At 43.7% G+C, this 20,666-nt stretch overlaps 1 protein-coding gene across 1 annotated transcript in view; it reads right to left on the bottom strand.

Moving 5' to 3' along the window:
- Positions 1–20,666, bottom strand: part of LOC135900165 (uncharacterized) — a 291,116-nt gene that overhangs the window by 40,313 nt on the left and 230,137 nt on the right. The window contains exons 5-6 of the mRNA XM_065429614.2: positions 7,048–7,159; positions 2,992–3,209 (exon numbers count right to left, since the gene is read on the bottom strand). Coding sequence (XP_065285686.2) covers positions 2,992–3,209; positions 7,048–7,159 — 330 coding nt within the window. The remainder of the gene's footprint in view (positions 1–2,991; positions 3,210–7,047; positions 7,160–20,666) is intronic.

The following is a 20,666-nucleotide window of genomic DNA, read 5'->3' as shown; positions in this document are numbered from 1 at the left end:
TATCGTCGCCGCGATGTCTTCGTCTTTGTTCCATCATCACCACTCTATTTTTGCCAAACTGTTGTCGCCGTCAAGCTATACTCGCCAAACAGTCATCGCCATTTCCTTTTCATCATGCCTTCATCGTCACACCATCGTTGTAATACCACCGTCATTATTCAAAAATCATTAATACATTGTTGCCATGTCGCCGTGGCTCCAGTGCCATCGTCATTCCCTCTGTGTCATTGCATCATCTTAATACATTGCATCGACATACAAAAGGTCGTCATACAGTTGTCGTCATGACATCATTCTCGTTCACTGGTCGCTATGCTGTCGAAGTCCTTGCCGTGCCGCCGTGCTGCCTTCGTCATTCCATCGTCGACATAGGTAACAGGTCAGGCTAGTTCAATCACCGTTTTACCAGTGTAGTCATCAAATGGCAGCACGACCATAGTCGTCACATCACCGTTGGTACTATATCGCCATCATTACATCGTTGTCATTTCTTCGACGTTATGCGTGGGATTTGCATGTTCAAGTGTCCGAACTTGTCAAGTGATCTATGCTTACAAATGGTCGCTGAAGAAGAACAGCGTTCATCACAAACGGCAATGAAACCTTCGCTTACGTTGATTCACGTACAACGCAGGACCTGCATTTTTTATGCGAAGCATATTACGAGAGCTCAACCCAGCTCCTCAGGCGCGGCGGTGACCATGAAATCACGTGACACCGTGACGTCACGACAGAGGAGAAGTGGCTTTGGCTCAACTCTTGCAAGACGGGCTGGGTGGGAATCGAACCAGGGTCTCCGGAGTGTGGGACGGAGACGCTACCACTGAGCCACGAGTACGACGCTTCAAAGCGGTACAAAAGCGCCTCTAGTGAATGCGGTGTTGCCTTAGAAACGCGCTGTTTCTAAGGCGTGCGTCTCTTGCTCAGGCGCACATTTCGTTGCCGCGCCGAACGCTGCTTTGCTCGACGCTCACCGCGTCCAATGCGGGGCGCGTAGTCGCTGCCCTGTAGCCCATTGTCTTACACCCCTTGGCGGGTCGACGGGAACGCTGTCGCGTTCCACTCTTGAAGGCGAAGAAGTAATGCATGAGTTGTTTCTTCGTCTAGCCGAACCAAATATAGCCAAGCAACAGCAGTTCACCAGGCTAAACAGTGGTTCAACAACTAAAATAAAGGCTAGTATGCTTCGCATCCTAGGCTTAACCTTACCTAAGCCACAGCCATTTTTTTTCAAATACCGCAACAAATAAAGTGTCGAAAATATCATGCCAGTGCTCGTTTAATGTTACGGGGAATCTGGTTCAGACAACTGTAATGACCGTAACACTCGGCGTTTGGCGATTTTCTCTGGTCACCAATCCAAGGAAAGCCATTATGGGCCTCACAAGGCAAGCTGTCGCTCAGTCAAATATGTGAGAAGTCATTTTATTCCTATAGAAACTACGTGGACACTCTAGTTTAGTTTTTGCCTTCGCCGTGGCGTGGGGGAGGCAAGCAGGAAGGAAGCGTGCCGTCTTCCGTCGCGCGTTAGGTTAGGCATGTTCTACTGTTCTACTCCGGCGGCCGCGCATGCCCGCCCGGGCCACTGTATCTTGAAAGTGTCTCTGACGGCGACAGAGTCTGCCGCGCGCTGTTTTTTTCGGTTTAGTTAACGGTGATGCGAGGCGTTGCACAAAGGCCAATTCGCTCGCTGCTGCTGCCGTGCTTGCACACTCCAGCGTTTTGAAAACGATTCTTCGCGCTCATCTAGTGAGATGGTTTCATGTTTGCTGGTGCGATGTGACACCATGCTTGTTATTTATTTAGCATGCATATGTTTACGAGCTTATACAGCCGATTGAACGACTATCCTTATTTCGTGAAGCCGTCCACCAATTTGCTAACGCAATCGATGCTTCGCCTTTCGGGCGAAATGGCGACCTTTTCATAGTGATGTTACGCTTTATGCAACAAAGAATCTGTAGTTCAGCAAGCAATGCATGAAAGCACGTGATATGATCGGTTATACGGGCAGAACACGTGGTAGGGATTCTCTGCGCATTCAAAACCTTGGTCGCTCCGCGCTGCCGAGGATAAAAGCTCTTCTGACGTGAGAAATGCCCCTAGTACTTCTATGCGTGGTTGTACAGCTCCGCTTGCTATGGTGGGAGCGGGAGTGTTCCGAATTCAAATATGTGAGCGAGTGCTTTCAGCGAGCGGACAACACACCGCAGCTGAGCTTGCATACAGCTACCTGGTTATCTTACCCGCCATTGTGGCTTGGTGGTTGTAGCATTGGTAAGCACGTGGTCACGGGATCAAATCCCGGCCTCGGCGGCTGCATTTCTATGGCTTTAAATGCAACAGCGCCCATTTACCGCGCATTTAGTGCAAGTTGAAGAACTCTATGAAGTCAAAGTGAATCCGGATCCCCGCACTATAGAATGCCTCCAAATCGGATCGTGGTTCTGGCTCGTAAAACTTCACTTCAATTTTCAGTATTACAACAATAACCCTATAAGTAACGACAAATATAGTTTCCCCGTCCAGGAAAGCTAAGACAACGTTTTGGCTATTATTTGTGAACCTGAAACAAAAGACATTTGTACAAAAAGCAAAAAATAAATCCACGAAACGGTACTTGGTTAGCCAACTAGATATCTAATTGGGAAAGTAAGCAACTAATGAGTAGTCTGATTAGTTTGCTCAACTGTTAGCGGTTAAACCTCTGTCCGGCGTGACAACGACGCTACCATATACTATACGTTAAACTTCACCTATTTAAAACAAGATTTTGACCTCCATTGTAACTTTCTTTCTTCTGCACATCCATTTTCGTTGCGCAGAGAAGGAGGCCACATAACATCACATTCCGGCCGACCTCTCTGCCTTTTTCAATCTGTGAACTTCTTCTTTGACGTATCCAAACAGCGTATCATATATCACGACACAACATGCCATAACATCGCACAACAGGTCTAGAATGCACTAGTTGGAACCAGAAGCGCTTACTCTGCGAGTCCGCGGGCGGCGCGAGCATGCCGCAACTGGCCCGACGCGAGGCCGCGTAGTCCACCGAGTTGCGGGAAGTGCGTCGCGACCCGGGTCCTGCTCCCTTGGTGCCCGGCGCCTGAGCGAGGGACCCGTCCACGGAGCTGAGCACGGCGGGTCCCGGGGGCGGCGAGGCAGCGTCGCCCATGCGATCACGCCCGGACGTGCCGAAACGGGCTCTGCGGGAATAACGCGCAGGCAGGCGAAGGCACACACCGTCACCTTCTGAATATATTAGCGTCCACGGCACCATCACCATAAATTCACACGCGAGCAATTCCAAAACTACACCGATGCGTTGTTCCATTTCCTGGTTTACCTCCGTTCGTCCAGTCTTCAAGACGTACATTTCGGTTTGCTCAATCTCTTTATCGACCTGTCAGAAAGCGACTACACGTGGCACTTCTACGTAATGCGGCTGACAGTATTTATTAGTTATGTTCCTTTCACGTTTCAATTTATGTGGATGCTCATATAAAAATATGCCCGAAATCAGATAGACAAGTATTCTCCAGATTATGATACCATGGTCCAAGGCCTGCAAGGGAACTTTCGGTGAAGTTTGGATAAGGAAGCGATAGAATGCAAAGAAAAACTTAGGAACATTGCGCCAACGAACAATATCGAAAAAAAACTGAGAAAATTAAAATAACAGGGCAATAATAAGGGGATTTTAAATGCTCATTTAAATGCGAATGGCGATGTGTGGGACATTATAGTATACTGCGACAAACGATTATACCCTTAGATAGAATAACTGACATTGCTCCTAAACAAATATAAGTGTGAACTCACGGTAATCCCACATTTCGTATAGACAAAAGTGAGTATTTTTATAGTAGTAAGCAATAAATTCTCACGAATAACTTGTAACAGCAGTTTATTTCTAATGTTCCGTTATCGCATATTATACTCCGCGGCACAATAGCGATAAATATTCCGAAATCGTTGGGAGCACAGCACCCGGGGCGTTGCCGTTTGACGTGGCCACGGCGGATCTGAAAAATGGATGCTTGATTAATCTCCCACTGCATCCCTCAGGCAATTCAATGGGCAGCAAAGCAAAAAAAAAAATCCAACTTTCCAAACTTGAGGCAATTCGCTGGTTCTGGCGCACGAACACCATAAACACCCAAAAATATGCATAATAAAATAAAAAATAATCCTCTCGGTAAAGAAATGATGCAGCCGCAATAGAAAAAAACAACCGAACTCGCTTAAACTGCCTTTTTTGATGGATGCTCTGAAATAAAGCCAAGCATATCAAAACGCACTTTAATATTTCTTCATGGCTGTCGCAGCAAGATAGCAATACAGTAATATACTTCTGCGTGCGCTTTCTAATGAAGCTCCAGGTATCGCGCCCGCCATTGTGACTAAGTGGCTATTGGCTTGCGCTGTGTAGCTCGAGGTGGCGGGTTCGATCCCCACCACACTGCTGCGATGGGTTGGCACTCCACTAACGTTCGTGTACGGTGCATTAGCAGCACACGTTAAAAGAACCCAGGTGGCCAGTATTATTCCGCAGTCCTCGACAGTGCGACGTCCGTCATAATGAGATGGTTATTTTGGAACGGAAAAACTGTTAAAATATCTCCTATTATATGAATATTTTTCGCTTTCTTGAATAACCAAAGCTTGACATGGCATGTCAGCGTGAGGCTTCACCCACCTAACTGAATTTATTGATAAAAACGTAGTTGCGAGTTGACCGCTATTACAGATAGCAGCGTGCCATCCGCTGCGCAGATCCGCTTCCCGGTGTTTTACCGAGCTGACCCCGCACTTCCACCAGAGATGTTACGGGGAGAATCTATGCACAGAGGATATATTTGCAAGGCAAGAAGTACAGCGCTGCAGCAGTGGTAGGGCTAAGGTGTACACACCAGGTGGCCCCACTGTAGTTTACGTCCAAGCAGCACCCACGGGAACACCGCCCGTGCAATATGAAGATATAATGGCATAAAGACCGGCGTCCTGCCAGCCTAACTTGAGTCGTCTTGAAAAAATACTCAAGCAGCTCTTCAAGTCACGGTGAACCTACGTAGCCTCAATGTGGACAATGTAACGAGCGTCCAGCTGGAGTCGGGTGTCTCCATAATGCTTACGCAAGGATTCGCAAGCAGGTCATCTCTGTTTACTGTCAAGAATGCGGCTGCGCACCTTGGCTCAAGAGCTGCATGCTTAGGGAGACAGAAGGAGAGAGGCTAGGTAAAGGTTTCAGTGAAATAATAGGGAAAAAAAAGCCTATGAGTTGGTGGCGAAACGTCTGCGAGCACAGCCTTCTCTTGTTCTGTTATACGTAGAAATATAACTTTAAAAGTGCAGTGTGAGGTTTCTGGCTAGAGTGGTAGGCGAATCAACACTTGGTACATGAGTGCGTGGACTTCCAGGAAATAAACTGTTGAAGCTAGAACACCGTGGTCTTGATGTATTCCTTTCTCTCAGCCTGCCGGCCCTAAGATGAGCTTCAAGTACTGTAGAAGGATGGTAAAGCGGGCTAGTGCGAAATAAGTTGGAAATGGGCCGTTGTGACCAGTGTCGTGAACGGACGACGACTATGAAAGTCATAAAGGTCGAGAGCTGTCTGTAAACGGAAAGTTAATTCCGAGAGACGCATGCTCAACTTCACCCTTCATACAAAGAATACATTACTGGCAGCTTCGCACGAAGAGCGAAGCAGAGACAGCGATAGCAATGTACAGCACTGGGCTTGAACTCCTCGAACGAAGCAGTAACTGCGTGCCGGTGCGAGATGTATGAAAGCCATTGCCTACTGGGCAGAAGAAACAGCACCCTAGCAGTTCCCAGGCGTCTAAGTACGCTTGCAGGGGCCTTACAGGCGTCGGACCTTGACGCGACACGGTATGAGACCCACAGGAAACAATGGAAATCAGTCAGCTCCCAGTGAAATATCGCATAGCTATCGCTTGGCGTTCACTGCTCAGGCCTGAGTAAACACACCGCAGCTCAGCAGGAACGTTAGCGTCGTTATATTGTACGCGTCGCCTATCCCTAGAGCAGACGGCAGGACGCGCCATCGTTACCCCACCGATGAGGTTCACTTCGGAAAGGGTGCCGAGCCAGCTGGAACCGGGTTACGGCTTATTAACTTCGCCCTGCTAATGTAAGTGCTAGGCTAACTTGAAAGCGAAAGCTCGTTGTTTCAAGCTAATTTTCGCTAATCAGTGATGCCAAGATTACCCATAACATTTTCCAAGAAGTTCACGTTACGTCCTAAAACCCATGACTTCATATCTATCGGTACGGAGAAAACAGGCGTTTATATTACGCGAAATCACATGATGTCCCGGAAATGAGCAAACCTAATTAAGTGGCGCATATATGCAAATATTCTTTTAGTAAAACAGCATCGACAATAAAATGTATTCTTAGGCTCTGACCTAGTAGTATTCAGTTGAGAAATCAAATATAAGCCCGAAATTAGCTTTCTTTACACGGCAACACCGCACTCAAAACATGGCTTGCTGACTAATGACGACGTAGTTTGTGTACCGTGCCAAAACCCGGATCTCTCGTGACGTGTGCCGTAGTGGGGGAGGCCGGAATAATTCTGAGCAACTGGGGTCTTTAAAAGGCATTTCAACCTAAGTGCACGAAGGTTTTCGCACTTCGCGTGCATTGAAATTCGGCCGCGACAACCGGGATCGAACCTACGACCTTGAGGGGAGCAGTGCGATTTCTTAGCTACGTGGCTAGCACGTGTAGACGTAAGCAAGTCATATAATTGTGCTATTCAGAAGGTAAGTCAGTGTCTGCATCAATATATTTGGGCACCAAGAAAGGTGTAAGTTTAGAATACATTTTGTTTGAGCTCTCAGTAGACAAATGAAGCTTCTTTCACAATATGTTCATGAAAAAACAAACAGATCGTGAGCTGAGTATAGTTGCCAAACACAAATCTCTAACCCAGATTAGTAAAAAAAAAAGCCACACCGTAATTAGTGCAACGTGCCACAGTCAAAAAATGTGGCACAGCAGTAAAACCATACTCACTTGCTGAAGAGCCTAAGGACGAGGCAAAAGAGCGCCGTGAACACCATCAAGGCCACGATGACGCTCACCATGGTTGTCAGCTCGGCACTTTCCAGGATGGCCACACCGCGAGCTGCAGTAGCAAAAAAGTCCAGGTCTCTGTCACCCACGCTTTATTTTTATTATTTTATTTATTTATTCCTCACACGCCCTGAAGAGCATTGCATGAGGGAGCATATCAAGAGAAATACAGTACAAAATAATAAACCAGAGTACCGGTACAAGAGAGGCGGTACAAGGCAAATACAGAAAAGAAACAAAAAGTTGATTCAAAAAGGGCGTAGGAATACCATATTAACACGGAGATGAAAAAAGAAAGAAAATGGCAAGAACGGATAAAAAGTATAAGTGAAACAGCAGTACAAAAATAAAACAGCATTTAAAGCAACTAAAGAAGTATTAGAGCAGGAAGCCACAATTAGGCCAATACTAAAGCGAATAATGCTGGCAGAGGTTTTTGAACTCTCCCGAGTGAGAAAAAGAGATTACGGTGTCAGGAAGATCATTCCAGAGCTTAATTGCTTTAGGTAATGCAGATGAATTGAATTATTGAGTTTTTCCATATATGTGGTTAAGGCAGACATGATTATGTAGGCGCCGTGAAGATCGCGGAGACGACCCCAGAGGCAAAAATGAAGTGCGGGCGTGAACACATTTATGAAATAAAGACCCATGTGAAATAGAACGACGATTTTCGAGTATGTGCAGATCATTAAGGTTCTTTAACTGGGAGACAGTGGCGAAGGGACTATAATTGTTAGAAATCAACCGGGCAGCTCTGTTTTAAATGCACTCAAGCATTTCAATGAAGTATTTTTGATGGGGAGACCAAATAGATGAGGCGAATTCCAACTGTGGACTAATAAAGGTTAGATATGCTAGTTCTCGAACGGAGCTACGCGAGTTTCGCAGGTTTCGGCGTAAGAAACCGAATGTTTTCAATGCTTTACTGCAGATGAATGAAATGTGACAAGACCGTGAAAGATTTGGTATGAATTGGATTCCGAGGTATTTGTACGACGTAGCTTTGGATAGGAAGGTGTTATTGATAGAGTAGTGGCAATTATAAATATCATGCTTGCGGCTCAAAGTCATATAGCTACATATAGTAGGGCTTAGAATCATGTGCCAGTTTTTACGTTAATCAACAATAGTCTCAAGATCATTTTGAAGGGTCAGGTGGTCAGTATCTGAGGTGATCTTATGGTAAATAACACAGTCGTCTGCGAAAAGACGTAAACGTTATGAAATGTTATTGGGGAGGTCCTTAATATAAAGCAGAAAAATTAAGGGTCCAAGCACGCTTCCCTGTGGTACACCAGAGGTTACGACAAATGGTAGAGAGGAAAACCCGTTGACAACTGTGAATTGACGAAATGAGAGAAAGTTACGATGCCAATATATTGTGAAAGAATCAATACAAAAGGTAAATAATTTAGTTAAAAGCCGGCCATGAGCAACTCTGTTAAATGCTTTTGAGAAATCTAAAATAAATAAAATCTGTTTGTTGCTTTTCCTCTCCGCTAAAATGCAGGCCAGCAGTAAATTCATATAACTGGGAATTACACGAGTAGCCTTTCCTAAAGCCATGCTGATTTACAAAGAAAAAGTTAATTCATTCCAGATGGTCATAGATGTCAGAAGCGATAATATGTTCAAGCAATTTACAGCATACGCATGTTTCCAAAATGGGACGATAGATATCAGACGAGTTCTTGTTACTCATTTTGAAGACAGGAATGACCTTTGCTATCTTCCACTCTGAAGGCAGCTCTCCGGATGACAATGATTGCTCAAATATATGACGCGAAATCTGGCCGGAAACTGAAATGGTGTTTTTTTAGAATTTTTGAATTGATGTTGTCCACTCCGGCAGATGAGCATAACATACTGTTGTTGATTAGAGAGGCAATACCCTCGGGACTAATCCTTATGGGCTCCATGAAAGGGTAGTCGCAATCACGAAAAACTGGCATACTGGAATTATCTTCCTTTGTAAACACTGATGCAAAAAAGTTGTTAAACGCAGTTGGACATTCAGTGTCAGATAGTGGCAAGTCTCAGTATGGTATAGTGATATGGGGTCTTATTTATTTTCGGGAGATATAACTCGCCAAAACTTCCTTTGATTAGTTTGCAATAGCGACGCAAGTTCGCGAGTAAAATATTTGCTTTTCGCAGTGGTAATAGCCGAGCAGTATGTTTTCAGGCACTGTTTATACTAATGCAACCGAGGCAGAGGGGAAGCAGATTAAGCTGTTCTGCCCAGGCGCTTCTTTTTATTCCGTAATCGTTGTAAGGCCTTGTTGAACGATGGATTAGTTTTATCATTAGTTATTGTAATTACAAGAACCTCTTCTCTAGCAGTGGAGATAGTTTGTACTTTAAAAGTAACCACTTTTCTACGTTAAATCATTGGTTTCATAGTGCGAAAAATACTTAATTGAAAAATGAGGTGAGTTCTGCGTTAATTTCACCATATTTTGCCTTACTATATTCTTAATTCTTTTTAGTTGATCTACCTCCAAACAAACAAGAAACCAGAATATTAAACTGCAACAGCTTATGATCGCTAAATCCGTCGATACATAACTTGCCCTATGGTTTCGGGAAGAGTCATTAGAACGAAATCTAGAATGTTAGAACCGCGGTTATTCTGGCTAATCACTTGAAAGAGGTAGAAATCTAGAGTTACGTTGATGAATTCGCTTGCAGTATGACTAGGTAAAGGCCAATTAGCTAAGTCTATTTGCAGAAAATTGAAATCACCAAACAAGTATATGTCACTGGGTTTTGACTTGTTGCCGAAGATGTTGAAGTTACATTTGTGAGTGCAGTGGAGAAATTGCGATATCTATTTTCTATGATAAGTGGGAAACAAGTAGGCGTGGGCCTGCAACTTTAGCTTCTCGCGTTATACCTAAAAAGCAAACAGGTGAAAAAACTACGTAAATTGAACGTCTTGGAATGCAAACGTCACATTCAATCGAACGTATACTTTGTAAGCAATAGGTCATCTTAATCTGCAAATATCACTGCGGTAATGAGTTCGACAAGGTTCTGATTTGTAGAGAATATGTCAATGGCAGAGGATATAACGACACAATATACGGGTGCCATTAAAAAGCAGGGTAGCTTGGTCACTTCCTAATAGAGCAAGGTACAAATCTTGGTTAGTTTGTGTAGATTTACGCTTAGACACCAAAAGTGTACAGAAGCAAGAAATAAGAAACTAATTTATTAACTGGTAGGATTTAGGGCCAAAAGCTACGGGTTAGCAGTGATATATGCCCTAGTGACGGCACCCGTATTAGTTTTGCTTCGGATTGTTTTTTAATGTGCACCTACCGTAGACTTATTTGTCAATTCGGTTCCAGCCTGAATTCTGTCACCGTGTTCAGGCAATGAACTCATGACCTACTGTTCAGCACTCCGAAATCCAATACCCATCCTTAAGCTCGGAACTATATTTGGCTTAGCTCGGTAACATGATAACCGCTTAGTCCCTGCAATGGTTAGGCTAAAGACAGAAATGCAACAAATGACAGAAAGTTACTCAGGAAATGGAGTTCTTTTTTTTATAATCACATATTTTAGGAGAGGTTGATGCCTTTACGTGGGATCAACTTCTCCGGTTTTTGTGGCAAATATATAAATCTCGAAACGTATAAAAATGTCCACTGGTCCAAAATGCCACAGAATATAGTCCAGGAACACGCGCAAACATTGATAAAACATATAGTAGAAGCGCCCGCACTTTTAACGAATAAAAGCGGTAGAAGTAATTTAACACACGCAGTTAAAATTTTCGTTGATATGCGAGTCATGAATACACAGCATATCACATAACTACAACAGACCACGCAATCAGGGTAAACTTTCACAATGCATGTCACGAAGACTTTCTATTAGAATTATATGCTTGAATTCTATCAGAAAGCTGTAAAGCAGTAGGTAACGTTTTTCTCGGCAATCACACTGCTACCAATTCCGGTTGTTAGTTGGTAACTGTTGTTTATTCGATTCAATTCGCCGTTGCTAATTTCGGTTGTAGAGTCTTGGCTGGTCAAACTGTGATCTGTGGATACTCGCCGATGTTCCACAACACAGGTATCTTGTTCCGGCCGATTAGGAACTGAACGCAAGTGATAGAAACCTCTCCTATCTTCAAAAATGCAGAAAGTGGCGTCAGCATTTCGTTGTTTGCATTTTCTGAACAATAGATAAACCTTTTCCATAGTGTGTTAAACACATTCTTGTACGCACTTGTGTCCATACATTTCTGGTTTTATTGCGTATGCAAAGATTGGTTTAGACTGTCGTTTAAAGCTGTACTGTGTGGTACTTGTTAAGTGTCTCAGCCGCAACTACAGAGCACTCGTCGGTCTACTTCGGTGTTCTTAATGCTTGCGACTATGGCAGGGACCTTCTGTTACAAGAAATGCACTTGTAAAATATTTCGGCATTGCGGAAGCGTACGAATGCAAAGGCAAACAAAATCAGAAAACAAATATTGATATTTCAAGGGAGTGGAAATATACCTGCACCAGGGAAAATATCTTTATTAATAAGTTCACAAAGTCTGCCCCAAAAGACCATGCAGTCAGTCACCAAGAAAACTGGGAGAGGGTGTAGCGGCTTCACTCCCTCGCCCTCTCCACTTGAAAAGACCCAGCTGATATCTAGCACAAGCCAGACTATTGCTTGACAAAGGAAAGATATTGTGCTTGCACATTTTGTGAAATCTATATTTATTCTCTCGAAATGGAGATCAAAGAGACAGAATAAAGGATCAATATCATATTGCTGGTGAAATTGAGCTAAAGTGATGCAGAAATTTACCAAAAGGTGCAAAAGCCCTATGCAAGTCTACGTTTTCGGTACCAGCGTTTTTGGGAAGGTCGTGAAGACCGCAATAACCATGCAAGATCAAGCCTCTCCATCTAGTGCTAAAATGAAAACATCGTTTGTTTGTTTTCTCATGTGATCAGTCACTGTTGAATGACTGTTAGAATGATATTAGAGATATTTCATTTGGGCAACGCATCCGGTCCACAGATTTTGATCAAAAACTGGAATTGAAAAAGGTCTGCGTCAAGATGAAGGCACATGCTTAATTCTAAGCAAAACATACAGGGAAAAGGACTTTGCGTTCATTGGAAAACCTCAGACCACAGCGGTAAATTCTGTCCCAAAGTCGATAAGGTGGAAACTTGGGCGAGTTAGTGATTCAATATCGGCATGTTTGCACAGAGCAAAAGACGAGGACTGAAGGATGAACACAACACAGGCGCTGACCTCTACTGATCTTTATTTGCGAAATTTTCAGAACTCCATACATGAGCAAAAGTAATGAAAAAACTACTTTTGCATCATGTCACACATGAACCCCTATTGCATCTCAGCTAGATACTTGATTTCGTTTTTTGTGAGGGCAATAGAGGGTATGCTGATGCAAAGGCCGCCCAGGCGGTGTATCTTGTCAGCCTCTATGATTGCACGTGTAAGCTGTTCTGCGTGGAAATTACGACGTAGTTTTCAAATGCAAGGTCACAATAGCACTCTCTGCAGTGAATGCCAAGATGACCTTGCACGACGGTATAAACATTGTAAAAATGCTCTTTCAATCGAGCATTTCAACATCTGCCTGTTTGGCCAACGTGTTTCTTGCTGAAAGTCAAAGGAACGATGTAAACCACACCCAGGGCGCGTGGTCCAAACCGCTTCCTATGGTTAGTATTCCAAATATTTCATCGTGTGGCATGAGGATTCACATGCCTACAGAGCACTGATTATTTGTCCTCGGAACGTTCCTAGCTTCGGGCCATTACCACCAAGAAGCCCCCTACACCATGCAACCCAGTTCACACAGCACGTGATGTTTGTATTCCGGAAGATGTGCAACGGGTGTTAAGCTTGGGTCCCAAGTTTGCAGTGGAACCTCAAATGTTACCACTGTAACTTCTCACTCTCGTTCGGCAAGTAGCCAAGCGAGCCCCTGAGGCTTAGACCGAACGTTGTGTCTCTGAAGGGGCACATGTTTTGTCGCATTCTAATGCCCTTCGCAAAAAGCTGCCTGTTAACAGCGTCGTGCAGTTCTTTAGAGAGCATTCCCTTTCGTTGCTAACTGATGACAAGGAAGGAGGTTTTGTTTTACCAAATGACGTGTTTGGCTCAAAAGACCACGAGGCTATTAGTTCCGTGTTCAAATGTCGTGACACATATCGCTTTTAAAGGTAAGAACGGAAGCGAAAAACCTTTGTCAAGCACTGAGTTTAACTCAATTAGCCAGTTCTATTGACAAAAGCAAAATGCCTAGCTTGGATTTGTTTTTCACTGTCAAACCACACAAGGTTGATTGGCCACTACGAGTCATTATCTCCGATAAGGGGACTTGGAAGAAAGCGGTTGCTTTGTTTTTAGAGGAGAAACTTAACCTGCTAACAATTGATGACCCTTGCTTGATAAAAGGCCCTTATGGTATCATTGCGTATATGTCAAGTAATTACTAAGGCCTCAACGCCTGCTCCATTGACATCAAAGATCTGTACTACTCTTTACCGCATGATACGTTGCTGCAGTGAGTAGAGGACTGTATTGACAACTACGGCTCACTTGCGTTCCAGAATGCTTCTGCTGTTTCGGTGAGCAGCTTCTTTGAGCTGCTTGGACTATGCCTAAGGTCCACGTTTGCCTCATGGCATGAACACATTTACATTTAGAACAGTGGTTTTTCCATTGATTTATGCATAGCACCAATATTAAGCGAGATTTTTCTCGCTTACCATGACCGACGTATTGCTAGCCGCCTTGATAATACCCTGGTTGAAACAGTTTTCTGTTTCGTAGATAACTTCTTGTTACCTTTTTCGGGTGAAGGTCAAGGTATTTAGCTTGCTGTTTCAGAAGCACTTTGCCTATTCAACGAGTGTTTTTCGCCCCTTGTCTTGACGCATTAACTACTGGTAGATGATTGTTAAGATTTGCGACGTAGTATCTCTAGAGGTCATTGTGCTCGATGTACGAGCCCAGAGGCCCAAGCCACTTTAGTCTTATCTGTCGGCCCATTCTGAACTCGTTACACAGTGCATTGTAAATCTTTGCTTCAGAAATGCCTTAAACAAGTCTCGCTTCCACTCTTTAACGCGCAGTCTCCAAGCGCAGGCCTCCCGCCTCAGATATGCTGGGTACCCAGAGCTTTTATTCGTTTCAGTCGCACAACAGATATTAAAGAAAATCAAGCTGAGCGACAAAGCACCCGCTCACTGCGCTGCCAGAAACAATAAGCCAGTTGCGGTGCTCGCTTACTTGCACAAGATATCGCACAGATTGAAGAACATAGGCAGCAAAGTAGATGTTAATGTTTTTTATGCCCCGGAAAAATTATCAGTGCTCCGTATGCGTCTGAACGCTCATGCCAGATGACGAAATATTTGGAATACTAACCATAGGAAGCGGTTTGGACCATGCGCCCTGGGTGTGGCTTACATGACTGCCTTGACTTGCGGAAAGAAAGACGTTGCCCAAACAGGTAGATGTTTATATGAGCGATTGAAAGAGCAGTTCTACAACGTTTATACCACCATGCAAGGTCACCTTGGCATTCACTGCATAGACAGCCATTGTAACCCTGAATTTGAAAACTGCGTCATAATTGCCAAACATCGAGAACAGCTTACACGTGAAATCATGGAGGCTGGCAAGATACAGTGGCTGGGCGACATTTGCATCAGCATGCCCACTAATGCCGTCACAAAAAACGAAATCAAGTATCTGTCTTTGATGCAATAGGTATTCATGTGTGACATATTGCAAAATTTGTTTTTTCATTACTTTTGCTCACGTATCTAGTTCGGGCAATTTCGCAAATAAAGACCAGTTGTAGTCAACGCCTGCGTTGTGTTCTTCCTCCCGTCCTAGTCTTTTGCGTGTGCAAACATGCCGATGTCCCAAAGTCATCACTGATGAGGATATTGAGCTGAGGTTATAGAGCAAGGAATGGGGAAAAAAGGTGGCCCCATGCGAAACAAAAGCCCGGAAGAACAACGCAAAACGCGGGTATGTTTATCGTGTTCTTTTGTTTATCTGCCACAGCGTCGTGCACAACAAGTTCGGGCCCATAAGTGAAACTCTCCATGCAGCTGTTTACGTGAAGGTTCTGAAGCGCCTGAAAGACCGTGTGTGCCATGTGCGTGCAAGTTAGCCGAAAGTGTGGCTCTGAATTGTGCACCACGATAATACCTAGGTATTATCGTGCAATCCACGCACCGTAAGCAGAGCTCTGCTTACGGTGCATGGATTGCGCGTAATTTCTTGGCCCGCAATTATAATCGCTTAACACTTTCCTAACTCTCTTTATTTAGCCGCCTGCGACTTCCTTTCTTTCGTTTCTCAAATGCAAAGTAGTGCTCTACGGATAGCATTTTGTGAATGTAACAATTCCAAATGAAATGATACCACTTTCGAGGCGCTTATCTTCTAGAAGGCAAAATTACAGGAGTGCTTCTAGCAACGGAAATAGTAGAACCCGTCTACTATTCCTTACTATGCGCAATGAAGAGCATATTGAATTTGACCACAAAAGCATAGGTGCATTTTCGCAAAATAAATTGTTGTTCTAACGTACTGCACGAACTTTCGGGAAGACTTGTTATACCTAGTGAACTGGTCCAAGTTTCGGGTAATAAATATTGTTTCGGCAGTTACTAGTGCCGCGAAACAATGTCGTTCTTTGCTGTTAGTTTGCGAACTGGCATCTATCACTATCCTCTTTGCTCGGAACATGCTAATATATTTAGCAATTTATCTTTACGTCTATATGTGCAAGCCAGGTCAGAAATTAAAATATTGCCGCGTTTACGCACATCGACGTTAATATAGCACTAGCATTCTTTTGCCGCATGATAAATTGGTTACCTAATTCACCTTCATATAATTAATCACGTAGTGATTGCTGCGTGTAACACTCTGCCAGGCTCGACTTCAGGTCATCAAGCAAAGAATATAACTGAAGGAAAGTTTTTATGGATCAGTATATTTACTTAGGATGAGCAAAACATCCCGGCAAATGACCAGCGATATCCATACTACACAAATTATATTATAAATAAAATATTATATGAAAATTGCTGTGGTTTGGAGACCTTCCCACGCAGGAGAAACCGGTTTTTGTAATAACATAGGAAGGCAGGCCAATGCCTTGATGTCTTGATTTCCTTCTTTTTCAAACGCGATCGCTCACACACACAAAAAGTTCCTAAAACACCAATTCTGGAAAGCAGCAGCAAAGACTATTGAAATGCATAGGCACAATGTTGTTGTTTTTTTTTGGACGAGGATAGCTGCTGCGGTTCTAATTTTACGCGCTTGCAAATAAACCACGCACTATTTCAAAATGCCCTACAGGAGTGGATGATCACGCGCAGCTGCATTGGTGCCCTTAAACATCCTACAAACGCCCTGTGGTTGCTCAGTGTTTTCGGCGTTGCGCTCCTAACCGCGAGGTTGTGGGATCAAATTTAAGCGGCGGCGGCAGCATTTCGATGGGGCGAAATCTAAACACGCCCATGTAGCCTGCATTGGGGGCACATTAGAGATCCTGAAAGGGCCCAAATTAATGAGCCGTTCCCCACTACGGAGTGCCTCCTAATCAAATCGTGGTTTCGGCAGGTTAAATTCCGTAATTTAAATTTAAACTTCGTACAAACGAGGTGATGCGACTGCTCAAAAGCTTCTATTTTACGCGACTCGTGCAGCTATATCCCCCAGAAGCCACAAGTAAAATCATTTTTAAAATGGATCATACAATAACAAGGAGCAAACATCATTAGTGTACTAGAACAAGTGCATAATCCAGAAAAGGCGATTTAATAAGGTTAAGAATGGAATATTTATTTTACGATAAGGGCACATTTCGCTGCACGTCGAGTGCGGTAATACTAAACACAACAAAATGAATGAAGACTGAACTGCAGTTGACCTCTACGCAATGCAAAACATTCATGAAAACTAGAGAACGGTTGTATGAATAATGTGACTGTTGTGCACCGAACGATTATGATAAGATTGGACGCTGTAGTAGTTATACTTAAAGCAACTAAGCAAGAATTTTAGCAATTGAGAGATACAAGATTGAACATCTTGAAGGGGCAGCGCAAAAAGACGATGACAGAAGGCAGGAAACACACAGGACAGCGCTGAACTCACAACTAACTTTATTCGAAGGCATACATGCACTTATGTACACAACCCATAGCCACGTGCTCTCCCATCCATGGCGTCATTATCAGTGCGCAGGCAAAAAACACGAAACACCAGTTAATCTAATGCTACGTTATGAAGCGGCTTAAAAATTCAAATTCACTATCATGCAAGTTTATTGATGGCATGCTTACACAACGCGACCCTTTTTTTCTTATATAGAAGGCCTCAATAATCTCCCTCGTAGTCTGATTTTTGTGCGTGGAAAGTATTGTGGTGTCTTTATATATTGGAGTGCACCCATGCTCAGAGCAATGCCACGCGACATGCGAGTAGGCATTACCCGTTAGTGAGCGCCTATGTTCAGACAATCTAATATTGAGGCAGCGACCTGTTTGACCGATGTATACGTGACCGCAGGAAAATGGAAGTTCGTAAACAACTCCCATTCTACAGTGCACAAACGGGGAAGTATGCTTAACAGTACAGCCTTTCCCAGCATGAGTGGGGACAGCCTGGGCCAATTTCCTATCGATCTTACCACAAATGTTGATCAACTTTTTAGGGGCGGAAAAAACAACGTTTATATCAAATCTGCCTGCTACATTCCTGAGATTATGTGATAGTTTATGTACATATGGAATTACAACCAGTTTTTTCTTCTTGTCGGCATGCTCAGGATTATTCGCTCTTGTGGGTGCTCCTAGTTTTACACGTTTGACAAGCTTCTGTACATTCATGCGGATAGCATCCTCTCAAAAACCTGCTGCTCTCAAACATTCCAGTTGTGTTAAGAAACTCTTAGACGTCTTGTGAAAACACGATTTAGAGACTGCGGAAAATAGAACCGAAAACGCAATGCCGTTTTGTACCACCTCGGAATGTGCGGAGTGAAAATTTAAAAGTGTTTTTTCTGACCATGGGCAATACATCCAGCACACATGCGTATCAGTTAGCTTGAGCCTAGTATCTAAAAATTGTAGTTCATTCTTATCCGGCACTTCATGTGTGAAAACTAACCCTGAGCCACATTTGTGGAATATTTGAAGTACATTATGAACCATTTGTTGGAAATTAGTATTCTTCACAAAGATCAGAAAATCATCAACATATCTTAGCACTTTCAATGTTGGGTCATCTATGTTACTTTATATATTTCTCTCTACGCTACCTAGGAAAATGTTAGTTAGTACCGGTGCAACCTTGGACCCAATGCAAATGCCAGATTTTTGTCAGTATAAATTTCCTTTCCATTCAACATCAGTTGAAACTAAATAAAAAGAGAGAATCTAGAGAAAACTGCTGACTGATACACCACAGCTGCTAGAAAATTTAAGCTCATCATTGTCCTCGGTGATACAAAGTTTAACACTTATCATTAGTTCGTCATGTGGAATGTTATAGTACAGGTCTTAAACATCTATGCTGAAAATATTACAATTACCAGGATTAGATTGAATGAGGAAGCTGATAAGATCATCCGAGTTTTTTACCACAAACGGATCTCTGATCACCAATGATTGCAAATGCCTTTGTAAGTATCCCGAGACCACTCGCTGCCAAGTATCCTTTTCCGTGACTATTGCTCGAAATGGAATGTCCGGTTTGTGGGTCTTTGCTGCGAAGAATATGTCCAAATTCGGATTTTTAGCCTTTTTTACTGACGAAGCTATTTGCTCTAGGTTGTGGCTGTGCAGCAGCGACAGTGCGTGCTTCTTAACTGCAGCGGGTTTTAGATCTATCGCTCTGAAATTGTTTTCTATTGCATCTCGTGCTTTTTTGCAGAAGATGTTCTCTGGCATTACAACATAAAAGCCTTCCTTATCAGAGGTCGAAATATGAAGGTTTCTACTCACAGCATAATCTACACAATTGTTTACAGTCTTATTTTTCGAGCGCCTCACTCCTGATCGTCCCAGCGCGTCCACACACTCTGCTATGAAGCGTGGTCTTTCTTCGTCGGACCCCCGGTGGGTGACTGTCCTAGCCATAGTGACCTTCTCCGCCGGGGTGAAGCTTGGCTCGTAGGCGAATTTCGGGCCGAGACCAAGGGTTCTTCTGTGCTCTTCTGGTAGACTCTCGTCGCCAAGAACCAATACTTTTGCTTCGGGCATCTTCTTCTTTTGTGGTTTCGGAAGGGTAGGCCAAGCGCTGTTTCACAACCACTAACGGGTAATGCCTACTCGCATGTTGCGCGGCATTGCTCTGAGCATGGGTGCACTCTAATATATAAAGACACCACAATACTTTCCACGCGCAAAAATCAGACTACGAGGGAGATTCTTGAGGCCTTCTATATCAGAAAAAAAGGGTCGCGTTGTGTAAGCATGCCATCGATAAACTTGCATGATAGTGAATTTGAATTTTTAAGCCGCTTCATAACGTAGCATTAGATTAAATGGTGTTTTGTGTTTTTTGCCTGCGCACTGATAATGACGCCATGGACGGGAGAGCACGTGGCTATGAGTTGTGTACATAAGTGTATGTATGCCTTCGAATAAAGTTAGTTGTGAGTTCAGCGCTGTCCTGTGTGTTTCCTGCCTTCTGGCATCGTCTTTTTGCGCTGCCCCTTCAAGATGTTCAACCAGTACCAACTCGCCCAAATGTCGATCCTTATACAAGATTGAAAACAAAACTACAACCCAGTGACGCATACCTAGTGGCCTCAGTGTACATAACCAGTCGCACCTGTGGCCCATCATTTTAGTCTGCACTATCACTGGGTTGAGCCGACAAAAATGTCGAGATAGATTGCAGTGTCACCGGGACCTACCCATGAACATCATAACATCTCAAAAAATTAATTTCGCATTGAAGCTGCGTAATTATGGAGGGAGCGGCTTGTAACCTGTGAATTTGACAGCTTCCGTACGTCAGCCGTGATTAACGCGACGGTAATGCATTTCATCCACGTAAACGGCGGCAATGTGCCCTGGAAAGGCAAATTGCAATAATGCGACAGAAGAGGGTGGTTCGAGACTTTGTATGCGTACGTCGAGGAAAAAGTGAGACCGCTGCCTATGTGCGCGCTTCTCCACTGAACGGGAAATTGCACTCTCCAGAAACTGGCTCCGGCCTGTTTCAGACTCAGGGGCACGTGCCACATGTAAACGCTTTCGCATACAAATTACCAAGAGGCACTATGCAATGAGATACGCTAACGTCGCATTCATGTGAACGCAAATATTGTCACAGGAGGAGGGGGAGAAAAGAACTTTATTTTTACAAGCAATTTATTTTTTTTATTTATTTATTCATTTATTTGTCTATTTATTATAACCTCAAGGCCTTACAGAGGGGAGTGGGTAATAAAGGTTACAAGGACAATCAATACAATACAGTGAATTCGGGACCTCCCAGGCCCCCTAGGTCTTCCGCAC

The sequence above is a fragment of the Dermacentor albipictus genome, chromosome 4, assembly GCF_038994185.2.
Source record: "Dermacentor albipictus isolate Rhodes 1998 colony chromosome 4, USDA_Dalb.pri_finalv2, whole genome shotgun sequence".
NCBI classification, from domain to species: Eukaryota; Metazoa; Arthropoda; class Arachnida; order Ixodida; family Ixodidae; genus Dermacentor; species Dermacentor albipictus.
This window is presented reverse-complemented; position numbering and strand designations above follow the sequence as displayed.